General features: G+C 38.7%; 2 protein-coding genes across 9 annotated transcripts; one reads left to right on the forward strand and one right to left on the reverse strand.

Moving 5' to 3' along the window:
- On the forward strand, positions 1-498 carry LOC122074358. Its single transcript, XM_042639182.1, has one exon. It carries the CDS (start codon positions 1-3, stop codon positions 496-498), a length of 498 nt encoding a protein of 165 aa, XP_042495116.1.
- Positions 499-1977: 1479 nt separating this feature from the next.
- On the reverse strand, positions 1978-12419 carry LOC122073887 (protein FAR1-RELATED SEQUENCE 11-like). Of its 8 annotated transcripts, XM_042638571.1 has the most exons (8): positions 12275-12419; positions 12117-12156; positions 8425-8518; positions 7889-8032; positions 6712-6994; positions 4815-5835; positions 3661-4104; positions 1978-2745 (listed from the first exon to the last, which is right to left on the reverse strand). In XM_042638571.1, the coding sequence occupies exons 6-8, from the start codon at positions 5790-5792 to the stop codon at positions 2140-2142; spliced, it is 2028 nt and encodes a 675-aa protein (XP_042494505.1). In that variant the 5' UTR covers positions 5793-5835; positions 6712-6994; positions 7889-8032; positions 8425-8518; positions 12117-12156; positions 12275-12419; the 3' UTR covers positions 1978-2139. The 8 variants fall into 8 exon arrangements, with proteins under 8 accessions (XP_042494505.1, XP_042494508.1, XP_042494506.1 ...); XM_042638574.1 differs by lacking the exon at positions 6712-6994; XM_042638572.1 differs by lacking the exon at positions 12275-12419 and having other exon boundaries at positions 12117-12251.

Below are 12419 nucleotides of genomic sequence, written 5' to 3' on the forward strand. Positions count from 1 at the left end.
ATGTCTTTCCTTGAATCTCTTATAGGGTTTTGCCTCATAGCTTGGTTATCTGTGATCTCTGCACAAACCCAACACAATGAAACCCAAGTTTCAGAGTTGAAGTATAAGACAGAATCAACGGTATATGAAATGCTTGAGAAATTCAATTTCCCAAAAGGGATTCTCCCAGAAGGAGCTACTGGATATGTGCTTCATGAAGATAACAGATTCGAAGTTTATCTGGGTCGAGACTGCAGGTTTAATGTTCAAGGAGGGTATACTCTGCATTACAGCAGGAAGATCTCAGGGCGAGTTGGGTTTGGTTATTTGAGTGAATTGAAAGGTGTGAGCGTGAAGATCTTGTTCTTATGGTTGGGCATCAATGAGGTGACCGTAGGAGATGGAAATTTGTATTTCTATGTTGGACCCATATCGGCTTCCTTCCCCCTGTACAATTTTGAAGAGTGCCCTCAGTGCGGTAACGGGGTGGATTGCCCTAAACTTGTGTCGGATTCTTGAGGAAAGATGAACAAGAATTTCTCTCTTCTTTTGTAATCTTTTCTTCTCCTTTGATGATGATGGTTCATAGTTGTTCTTATTGCAAAAAATGAGTTATGGTTTGAATTGAATGAACATGGATCTTGATCTTACATGTTCTCTAGGTTTTAAAGATATGATTAATGGTTGTTCCAAGAATCAAGCCTGATAAATTTTGGTTTCATTTGTAGATTTGCTTCAGCAGCTGTATGATAAAGCAGGAGAAAAGAAAGCAATATCATAAAGCAATATCATAATTTTCATCTTCCTCTTGTTTATGTATCTTCTTCTTTGAGGAGAAAAGATTGCCCTTTTTATTATTGACTGGTTCATGAAAATAGATCAAACTACAATTTAATGGTTCTGTTCAAAAGACAGTTTTTTTCCCCTGGTCCTTCTATCAGTTTCAGTGAAATTTATCCTTTTATTATTAGATCAAAGGAGCTTGTTTATAAGCAAGTGCAGCTTATGAAAGTCAGATCTTTTGATAAGCAGCAAATTGAATACATTTATGGGCCCCTGCAACTGATACAAAGCTGACAGCTTATGAGGGTTATGTTGAGTAACCTGGTCGCTTTCCAGCTATAAATCTGATCAAACTTCCCTGCCTCCAGGACTTCCCTTTCTTTCCTTTTCGTTTCTGTTCTTTTTATTTCCTTTTTTTTCTTCTAAAAGTCATTGATGAGCTCCTAGGATTTTTGAGATTATCAATCTTCTTTACTGAATCTTCTGAGAATGTTTAGCTGAATCTGGTTAATCCTAGAGTGCACTTTTCTGTTGAGACGCAATCTTGTTCACATCTTAGCAAAACACAACACAAAATCCTGTTTAAAACCTTGACAAGTGAACATCTAAAAAGGGTTAGAATGCATTTGAGTGTGTACCTTTTAGGATTTCTAAACATGTCTTTGTTCTCAAATTAAGAACTTGATATTGAGTTATATCTTTGTTATCAAAATAAGAACTTGGGGTGAAGTTACATATGGAACAACTACTATTGATGGGTTTGAGAGACAGTTGCATATTTAATGTGGATTGTAAACTTAACCATGAATGTCCAACTGTTTGCAAATTTGTAATCCGTAGTTATCAAAACTTGATTTAGCTTTTCAGTGGAGTACTAATGTTGATTTGGTTAGAATGAACTACAGGATGGAACTGATTTTTACTTTAATCTTGAATTTTGCGGTGAGTTTTTGAACTATGTCTTAGACCCATCAGATCCATTATGTTAAATACATCCATGCATAAAGAAGGGCAATATGTGAGAGAAATATAGCTGAACAGGTGTGTTAGTTTTACCCTTTCTGCATAACTAGGCGAGCTAATTGTTTAAACAAAAGCACCACATTGCATGTAAAATGCCTATGATAATGCAATCCAAAATCCCCCCCCCTTTTTTTTTTTTGGTAAGAAAATCCCTGTCACATTTTTTTTTTGGTGGGGTAGAATCCCTGTCACTTTTGATACTCAAGTACTAAACCTTTCACATAAATGTTTATGTACATATAGATAGACACATGGATTAAGTTAAATGTGTAATTATGATTGCATATAAAATGAATAAAATGTTATCCAACAATGACTAGATCCTTGATCAGCTCCCTCCCTAGCTACCACCATTTACAATAAACTGGCTCTTAACCCTTGTGTCAAAACCGGCTGCTCCTTTATGCGAGACAGAAGGATGGAAACTTCCTCAGTTGCAAGATCCAACCGTTCCTTTGTCTTGGTAGATTCTGTAACAAGAGTTGATACCATAGACTGCAAGGCCTGAACGCGTTCTGCATGATCACTTGGAGTAATCTGGAGAAGTTTTGTAGGTGATGTGTTAATCCGACGCCACCGAAGTCGTAAATACTGCTCTGGGATCTGGAAACAGTTTCCAGTTGAGAGGACCCGAAGGGCATGCCGGCATAGAATCCCTGAGAACTCAAACTGATGGCAGCTACAAGTAATAATGCCTTCCCGTGGAACCCAAATTATTTTGCGTCCTCCCTCCAACTTTGTGTGGTGTCTCACAAGGAAACAACCATCATCCATTTGAAAGGAAGCATAGTGTGCAGCCAAGACAAGTTGTTCCTGGAGCTTACAGAAAGCATATGGTGTAAGTACTGCAGCTGCATGTGATTCCATGGGGGCTCCTGTTTTCAGGCAAATGTTCTGAAGATTCTGCTGCATTGTTTGTTGTTCACCTGCTTGATCTTTGAAGTCAACGGCGACGGCCACCTTTTTTAACCCGAAAAAGGCAACAGAAAAAAGTCAGTCGAAGAGCAAAGCTTGGTTTCCCCATTTTATGTAGGTTTTGTAACCAGATTTTTTACATTTACTTGGAAGGCTTGTACCCAAGCAGGAAAAAGGAGTGGGCTTTGGGGAGGGGGAGAGACGAGCTCTCCAGTCAATTCTGACCTAGTATGGCCAATCCCAGGATGGTTCAAGTCAGAATCAAATCAAAAGAGATGGAGACCAATCCTGTACCCAATTCCAAGTTTTAAAATTTGAGTCGAACTCTAAGAATGAGGGCTTTTCTCATTCTTCTCTTTGGGGGTGGGGAACAATTTTTGTACTATCAAGGAGGAAAGTGTGGATGTAGCCACTACTAAAGAGGGGAGGGAATGTGGCTTTATATACTTGTTTTGTTGTGTACTGTCAAGAGGGAACAACCAACATAGAATTTGACTAAAACATCAACCCCTCGTGTAGTTGGAAGTACAGATTTTTTTTACTTGGGGTATTCTATGGTTACATCAGTTGACCTCATGTTAACTTCTAAACCTGTGACCTCATGTTAACTTCTAAACCTGTGATCAGGTCATGAACCAAAAAAGGTCTAGGAAAACACAGTTCTTGTCTTGGGAGTAGGATTCGGGGGCCAATTCACATATGCCTCAAAAACTACAATCTAAGTTTGGAATGATCCCAAGGTATCTCTGGTTAGTTTGGTCGACTAAATCAAAGGAATCTGTCACAACGTTTCCCCCCCCCCCCCCCCCACCCCTCTTTGAGTGGTGGGAGGTTTTGGCCGAACGGAGGGGAAGGGAGAGTGGTTTATCTTGTAGTGCTTTGAGATACACACACACACAGACAAGACAGACAAGCAGATACACAGAGAGAGAGAGAGAGAGAGAGAGAGAGATCACATACTTGTTCCACAAAGTGTGCTAGCCGAGTTTGTGCGCTTAAGAACCGTTGGATAAAGGCATTGATAGATTTCGACTGGTTGGCTGCAGTCATTCCTGCAAAGAAATGGCTTCTCAAGTAGGGTAGTGCCCAAAGTGTTCGTAAAGCAAATAAATTAGAAATGTGCCTATTGGTGTGTAACCCGAATGAATTGACCATGTCTCTCCACCCCAATTCAAATTCCTCTATCGTCTCCAGATTATAAAGCCGATAGAACTCATTCTTCCATTCATTATATCTTTCTCCGAGAACAGCATTGAACCAAGATGGAAACTTTGCCACAATAAGCCAAATGCAAAGTGCATGTTTAGTACTTGGCATTTCAATCGCTATCACTTCTTTGAGACACATATTTTGGTCGGTCAGGATCGTTTGTGGAGCCTTCCCATTCATGAACCCTAAAAATGCCTATCATATTCATAAAGCCAACATACATTACTATTATAGAGTCAGGCCAAAAAAAAAAGGAAACTAAAAGGGGGGGGGGGGGGGGAGAGAGTTAATGAGCTTCTTTTAACACATATATAATAGATAAGTTCAACAAGCCATATCAATAAACCACACCGATCAGTTGGCCCCTCCCTTAATAGGTGCATGGCCCAAAATTAGACTTGCTACTTAATTCTAGGCCATCAAACTTGGCATCCCCCACACTGCCTACATTATGCTTCCCAGCAGAATTATCCAACTTGAGTATTGAGTAAAAAAGGTTTTTTTTTTTTTTTTTTTTTTTGAAGGAAGAATAAAGAAAGGACTCAAATCATAGTCGATTTGATGATTTTATGGATCTATTTGACACTAAAATACATAAATTGAATCATCATCCAGTTGAGTCTAACCCTAAAAAATGAAATAATTATTGTGATTTGGTGAAGCCCCAATAATAAGGTAACCAACCAATTGAATGGTCCAGATCAAGAAGTTTGTAAATCAGAGGCAGCAATCCAATTGTATAATCCTCTAGAATTTCTAACTCTAGATTAAGCCATGCCCCATCAAGGTTGACCAACTGGTACAGTCTAGATCATTGAGTCAGTGAACCAACCTTCAATGTGGCTTGTTTGCTTCTATTGAGGATGATGAACCTCAGCCAGGGTATATATTCTTGAGTCTTTTACCTTCAATGCCCATGAGAAGGATCGCATATTTTCCTCTCGCAGGAGCCCACAGCCGAAGAAGCAAGGCATGCCATAGTTATTCATGCCAACCCAGATCCCAAGTGGCATGTCAAAGGCAGTCAAGCGATGCGTTGTATCGAACACCACCGCATCACCAAAGATATCATATGACTGGATGGATGAAGCATAGGACCAAGCAATGTTCTCTAACCTGTTGTTTGCATCAATGGTATATTCATATCTGAAGTTGGGGTCCTTGTCCTTGATGTTTTTGCACATTCTTAAGAGGTCAATGCTTCCATCTTCCTGATTGACTTTTCTGAATGACTGAAGTAGATTCCTAACATCCTTCTCAGTGAATGGCAAGTACCCAGGCTCCACACACTTCTCAAGCTCCATAAGCCTCATCATTTGCTGCACAGAGATGCCAGTTTTGGCAAACATAAATATGCGGTCCTTGTCAGCCTCTGATATGGTACGGTATGCAGGCAAGAAACGGACTTGGTTGGGCTCCAAGAGCTCATGATTGTGGTGATTTGAGAATCCTGTGACACGCCATTCAGGGACCCCCAAGTCCATGCTCTTGCTGATCCGCAAATAAGCTTGGCACCCACATCTTGATGACTTACGGTTTCTTTGGGGTTTACTCTCATTTGAAGCCTTCACTGGCGTGTTGCCAGCCCGATGGCAGACAAAATATCGTCTTGCAAGTCCCTTGCCAACCCCATCTTTTCCCTCTGTTCGATGGCGACGGATTGAGAAACCACAACGCTTTGCAAACTCGGTATAGAACTCATATGCAGCATCATGACTTCCAAATCGTTGGCCAATGTATGGAATTGCATCATTGGGATTTTCTAGTAACAGCCTGGTTTCTCCTGGTGATTCCTCAGTGCTGCTTGTATCATCCAATGACAAGGATCTCTGTTCTGAATGATCATCATAAGCCTCTATCAGTTGCCTTTCCTCTTCAGACATTGCTTCTTTTCCTTATATCAAATTTGGGGTAAGATATAAGACCCTGTGTCCCATATTTCAATAATTAGATCAACTAAAAAACTCAATCCTGTATAACAGGAAAAAGAAAAATATCAAATAACCAAGAGAAACAGAAGTCATTTTCATTCCAATTAAAGGGCCATGTTGGCAAGACATGAACCCAATTGCCAGCCAAGCTAGGAAAGAAAGCAGCAATTCATGGTTAGTTTCTTACTGAAACATTTTGTATGGACATCAATAAAAGAGCAACCTAGTGCACGAGGCTCCCAATCTAAATTACTGATGACAACTGTTGCACACTTTTTGTGGACCCTTTTTTCTTTTTCTTTTTCTTTTTTCCTTTTTTTGGGGGGGGGGTGTTGTTGGGTTCATCCTTTTAACCAAAGAAGGCCAATGTTAAGTGCATAAATATCTCCTCCAACAAAATCATTATTCATTTGAAGAGAAAAAGAAAGGTGACTAAAGAAGCATGATTGAACATCATGACCATATTACATGTACAATTAACGGTGATCGCCTACCACCAGGTACATGATGGATTTCAAATATGGTTAATTAACTTCATAACAGGATGAGAAGTCTAACTGTCAGCTAACAGCAGTAAAAATATAGCACTTAGCTTCAGGGATCAGGAAGTTTATTAAATGCACAACTGCTCTCAAGTGTCATCTTAAGGAAAATGGTCAAATTGTTCCTTCATTATCTCTTCTCTGGATGAACCATTCTGAAAGCAAATCAAATCATTTTTACAACAGACAGCTGATGAAAACTGGTAACTACATTAATGGTAAATAGTAAATAGTCTACTGCTGTAAATCAGAGCAAGACCAAACCCCTAGAGGATAATTAAACCAAAATTTGTGTTGTGAACAGAATCTGTTAAAAAAAAAGGGCGTACCAAGTACACAAGCCTCATGCCACTATGAGGTCTGGAGAGGGCCATAGTGGACACAGCCTTACCCCCGCTTCATAAAGAGGCTCTTTCCTGATTCGAACCCGCAACCACAAGGTCACAATGGAGCAACCTTATCATTGAGTGGAGGTCCGCCCTCTGCGTACATTAAGTTTTGCAGAATCTACAGTTCCTTAAAATACCAGAAGCATACTTGTCCAGTTTCGTTTGTACTTCATGTATTTCTAAGAAGCACTCCATGTAAGTTCTGCAGTACCATTTCACTGAGCTGCTTCATGATTTTACACTGAGTTATTTTGCCATATTAAATTAAATTCATAACTAAGGTTTTTACTTCTACAGATTCCATTCTTTAATTATACTAAGCGGCATAGTTGTGTTTGAAGAAAAAAGTGAACTGCTGCTGGAGAAAATAAATAAAACAAAAATATCAACAAGAATACAAAGCATATAATATAGCACTTGCTTCCACTGGGATAAAAAAATGAAAAAATAGCAGCATCAGAAAATTATGTCCAAGATATAATAAAACTAGGTCAAAAAGAGTACAGACCAAAGTTGTCAAGGCACCAAGGTGACCCAAGGCAGTGAGGGGTGCCTAAGCGCGACCAAGGCTCTCAAGTGTTACTTTTTATTTCCCCTCTTTTCTAATATTATTTAGTATGCTGCATATACCTTAAGACTAGTAACAAGAATACTAACAAGAATGGCTCTGAACAAGATATGCACAGCTTAAGACTAGTAACAAGAATGGCTCTGAATAGAGCTGATTGGAGAAAAAGGATCCATGTAGCTGACCCCCTTTAGTTGGGATAGGGTTGAGTTGTAGTCGTTGTTGTTGTTGTAGAAACTCAGTTAAAGCAGCAGAGCAGATTACTGAAATCAGAACTTGAAAACAGCTATAGTTTAAGACCAGAAACTGATGGACTGATTTGAAGACACATTGTGAAAATCATTTTCAGAACTCAAGATATCAGAAAATCCTAGTTGAAGAAGGGTTCTCAGAAAACAGCAAAAGATCGAATATTTTTAAGATCAAAACAGTAGCAGAATTTCAGATATGTTTCAAGAGAATGCAGAACTAATCAGAAGTTCAAATCAAACAACCAGATTAACCAAATAAGATATGCACAGGAAGGAATAGAAATCCATAGATACTGACCTGGTTGGATGGATGATAATAAGAAGAAGAAGCTGGAAAATAGAAAGTATGAATCAACCTTCTCACTTGGTCTTAGACTGGAATCCCACTGGCCTTATCTTAGCATCTGACGACAGGTGTCACTGCATCTCACAGCAAGCTATTCTGAATTGCACAAAACAATGGAGGCAAAGCCAATTTCATTCAACTCATAAATTGTGGCAGAGGATTATAGAGAAACTGAATAGGTTCTATCATACTGCCCTCAGGATATCCAGCAGCCAATAGGAAACACCCCTCTTGTGCAAGCTGGAATAGGAGTGTCCACGACAGAGTACAACTCTATCTAAACAGACTTATAACAAGCCTGGAATTTATAAGGAACATTCCAGCCTTTACAGGACACTTACTAAAAATAAAATACTGAAATAAAGTCCTAGTTCAATGCCCCAAGATCTGGTTTTGAGTGAACTAGTTAACAACCAAGCCGCAAGGCTTGGCCTGAACCAGAACTTGGTTCAGTTGAACCAGGACAGGTTCAAAGTGGAACTGAAGACCTGTTTTTAGACTTGGCCTGGTTCCTCCTGCGTTGGTACTTCCAGGAGTATCTTTGATCTGCATCAACTTTCCCTGGCTTGAAACCATTTGTCCCTGAAAAATACATAATGGACATGTAACGCTCGTACAAATACAGGTTGAACCTCTGGAAATCATTGGCATGTATCCACTTGTGGTCAGATTGCCTTTCCACTTGACAAGAAAGGAATGGTAACCACCTCCCTTGCAAGTGATAGTTTATTTGTCCTCTACAACATCCTTGATCTCATCATCAATGGGTAGTGCAAATTTGGGCAACTCAAAGTGTGATTTGTATCTATTTGAATATGTTTCTTACGGATATATCTGCAAGAAACTCTAACCCATAAGCAGGGATAAATGAAAATTGGAATTTATGGAGATCAACCATGGAATTAAAAGGTTTTAAGATGAGTAAAACAAAGCCAAAGTATATGACGTGCAACTTTAGTAACAATAGGATTGAAAGCAGGGTGGTGAGAATTCATGATAGAGACACAAGAAAGTGAAAAGTTTAGTTACTTAGGTTTAATAATAAATAAAGAAGTATAAATAAATGATGACGTTGCACAAAGAATTTGAGTAAGGTGGGTGAAGTAGAGGGTCCATCGGGAGTGTTGTGTGGCTTACGTATTCATTTAAAACTCAAAGTAAAATTTTCTAGGACAGTTACACAGCCCCCAATGATGGATGGAGCTGAATGTAGGGCAGTGAAGAAACAACATATAAAAAAAAAACTTCGTGAAGTTTTACCCAAAAAAAAATAAAGACTTAGTGAAGTTGAAATGAGGAAGTTGAGATGGATGAGTGGTAAAACTAGAAAAGGTAAAATAAAGAATGAACAAATTGAAGCAAATATAGGAATAGCCCCGATATAAGGTATAATGCTGCCAGATAAGAAGTAGTACATTGCTACCAGAACGAAGCTAAGAAGATTGTGGGAATAGCTAGGGCGAAGAAATATAAGGATTTGAGGACCTCTATATTAATCTAAACACAAAATAAGGGAAAAAGCTATCTTATCTAAAATGAGAGGAATTGCAATAACTACAGATGCATAAAACTAATAAGTCATACTATGTATGGGATAAGGTTATTAAAGCCCGTCTAAGAAGAGATACTCATATCTCGGAGAACCAATTTGGTTTTATGCTAGATAGATCCAGGACAGAAGCTATTTACCTATTGAGGAGGCTCATGACAAGATATAGAGCCTGTAAGAAGGATCTCAATATGGTATTTATTGACCAAGAAAAAGCCTACGACAGAGTCCCAAGAGAATTAATCTGGCATGTTCTTGTGAAGAGAAGGTTGTCAAGTAAATATGTGGATATAATTAAAGATATGTATGAGGGCATGGTGACTAGTGTGAGATCTATGAGAGATCAAGACAATGTATTCCCAATTACGAGTGGGTTACATCAGAGATCAGCCTTAAGTCCACATTTATTTGAGCTTATCATGGATGATTTAATCAAGAGCATTCAAGACTCCGTCCCGTGGTGTATGCACTTTTCCGATGATATCGTTTTAGTAGATGAGACAAAAGCAGGGATTAACGCTAAGTTGGAGCTATAGAGATCAACCTTGAAACAAGATGTTTTAAGATTATAGATCGAAGACAGAGTATATGATGTGTAACTTTAGTCACAATATGATGGATAACAATATGGTGAAAATTCAAGAGATAGGGATACCGCAAAGTGACTACTTTTGATATCTAGGGTCAACTATATAAAGAAGATGACAAAGGACGATGTTTCACATAGAATTGAAGGGGATGGACGAAGTGGAAAGGTGCGACAGGAGTGTTGTGTGACCAAAGTATTCCTTCATAGTTTAAAGGAAAATTTTATAGGACTGTTGTACGATCGTCTATGATATAGAGGGAAAAATGTTGGGCAATTAAGAAGTGTCATATAGTGATATAGATAAGCTATGTGTGGCAAATATGAAGATGTTAAGATGGATGTGAGGAAAAACAATGAAGGATAGAAGGAATAAACGAATTAGAGATGATTTGGGAGTTGCCCCGATCAATGACAAGCTCCGAGAAAGTAGTTTGAGGTGGTATGACCTCGTTCAACAAAGGCCTGGGGATGTTCCATTAAGGAGAAGTGATCTAGTTTCGATTGAAGGAGCCAAAAAAGCTACGGGTAGGCCTAAAAGCCTAGGTCTTGTCCCAAGTATAACCTCAGATAGATCCGTTCGGAGGGCAAGGATCCATGTAGCCGACCCCATATAGCTAAGTTTCTCCTGACTTGCTGGTGTTGTGCTTCTTTCCTTTTACTTTCATTTTTTCTATTTTGTTTTTGCACGGGTCCATGTAGCCGACTCCATTAAGTTGGGATAAGGCTGAGTAAAAATGTTGTTGTATAGGAATAGCCCTGATAGCTAAGTTGCGAAAACCGTTTGAGGTGGCATTGGCATGTGTAACAGATGCCCTTGAGTGCACCAGTATGAACTGAGAATTTGATTCAGGTCAAAGGATCTAAAAGAGCCTGGGATAGGCCTAAAATGACACTAGGAAAAATGGTGAGAAAAAAACATGCATAGCTTAAAAGTAACAAGTATGGCTCTAAATAGAGCTAATTAGAGAAAAATGATCCATGTAGCCAACCCAATTAAGTTGGGATAAAGCTGGGTTGTTGTGTTGTTATAAAAAAGGTGATAATAGTTCCTTACTGACAACACTTTATCTCACAACCCATATAGCCTAGCTAAAACATTTTCCGCTGACATAAGATACAGTAACAGTGCGCAAGGAGGAATCAACTCCCTACGATGAACCACATTCAGAAAGTAAATGACTTGTCAAAGACACCTTTGCCATGGCATGGATTGGGAGATGGAGCATCCATGTACTGCATTACTAGTATCAGGCATCTCATATTTTGTATTTCTTCTTAAATTAGTTTAAGTTTTCAAAAAACTTTCATCCTGGTAACCCCTCTCCTGATTTCTATCATCTCACATCAACTATAAGAAACCAAGCAAGCTTAATGGAGCATCTGGGGATAAAATAATTCAACTGCAACACCTTCGGAGCAAAGAATACGTAACCAGTTTACTTGCATACTCTTATAACTGAATATTTAATTCCAGTAACAATGCTGTAATTTCAGAAGCAAATAGGCCAGCCAATTATGAACCCTTCAGGTCCTAAAGGATATTAATGGTCTTTCCATAAACTGACAAACATGAAATGCAAGATAGCATGGTTTTGAAAACTCAACAACACACAACGTGAATGCAGCAATATGATAATTTCTTTTCCTTCTTCTGTCAAAATTACAACCCTTCCATTTCACTAAACTCCCTACTTTCTCTCTGCTTATAAAATATCTATTGTATAACAATTTGCAATAACCAATAGCTAAATAAGAAATTCGTAGTTCGAAAATTATTGGTGTAAATAGTTTGAATTGAACCCAGAATCTCAAGGTATGCACAAAGATCACAATTTTCTAAGTTGGCCTGAACATGTCTCTCATTACTTATTAGTGCTTATAGTGATGCCCAACCAAAGAAATGGTCATGTTCACCGTCTGAATGGGACAAAAACGATCACTGAAAAATACCACATTTTCGAATCATTCAAAAAGCTTTAAGTTTCCATTACAGACAATTACAAAATCCAAATGGGTCTGTGAAATGGTCGAAAAGTACTTACCAGAATTACAAGAACCGATCCATTTTCCCATTTGTGGAATCTGTAACAATGTAAAATAATAAACTCAAACAAAAAATTCATCTTACTTATTGACGAAAAAAAAAAGGTGGATTGGAGAGAGAGAGAGAGAGAGAGAGAGAGAGAGAGAGAGATATTACCTCTGAAGATAGATTAATGGCGGAAGCAGCAAAAAAAAGGTGAAAAGCGCAGGCTAGTGACTAATCAGCTGACAAACCCTAACTTGCGCAGGGATGCGATGATGGTCTTTTATTATATGCGCACCTTCTTATCTGGCGCCCTCGA

The sequence above is a fragment of the Macadamia integrifolia genome, chromosome 3 (assembly GCF_013358625.1).
Source record: "Macadamia integrifolia cultivar HAES 741 chromosome 3, SCU_Mint_v3, whole genome shotgun sequence".
Lineage (NCBI taxonomy): Eukaryota > Viridiplantae > Streptophyta > Magnoliopsida > Proteales > Proteaceae > Macadamia > Macadamia integrifolia.

Coding starts and splice junctions, on each gene's coding strand:
- LOC122074358 (XM_042639182.1), top strand. CDS start 1: ATGTCTTTCCTTGAATCTCTTATAGGGTTTTGCCTCATAGCTTGGTTA.
- LOC122073887 (XM_042638569.1), bottom strand. CDS start 5,792: ATGTCTGAAGAGGAAAGGCAACTGATAGAGGCTTATGATGATCATTCA. Junction 4,105..4,814: donor CCTTCTCATGGGCATTGAAG/GTAAAAGACTCA, acceptor TGAATATGATAG/GCATTTTTAGGGTTCATGAA. Junction 2,746..3,660: donor TAGCACACTTTGTGGAACAA/GTATGTGATCTC, acceptor GGGTTAAAAAAG/GTGGCCGTCGCCGTTGACTT.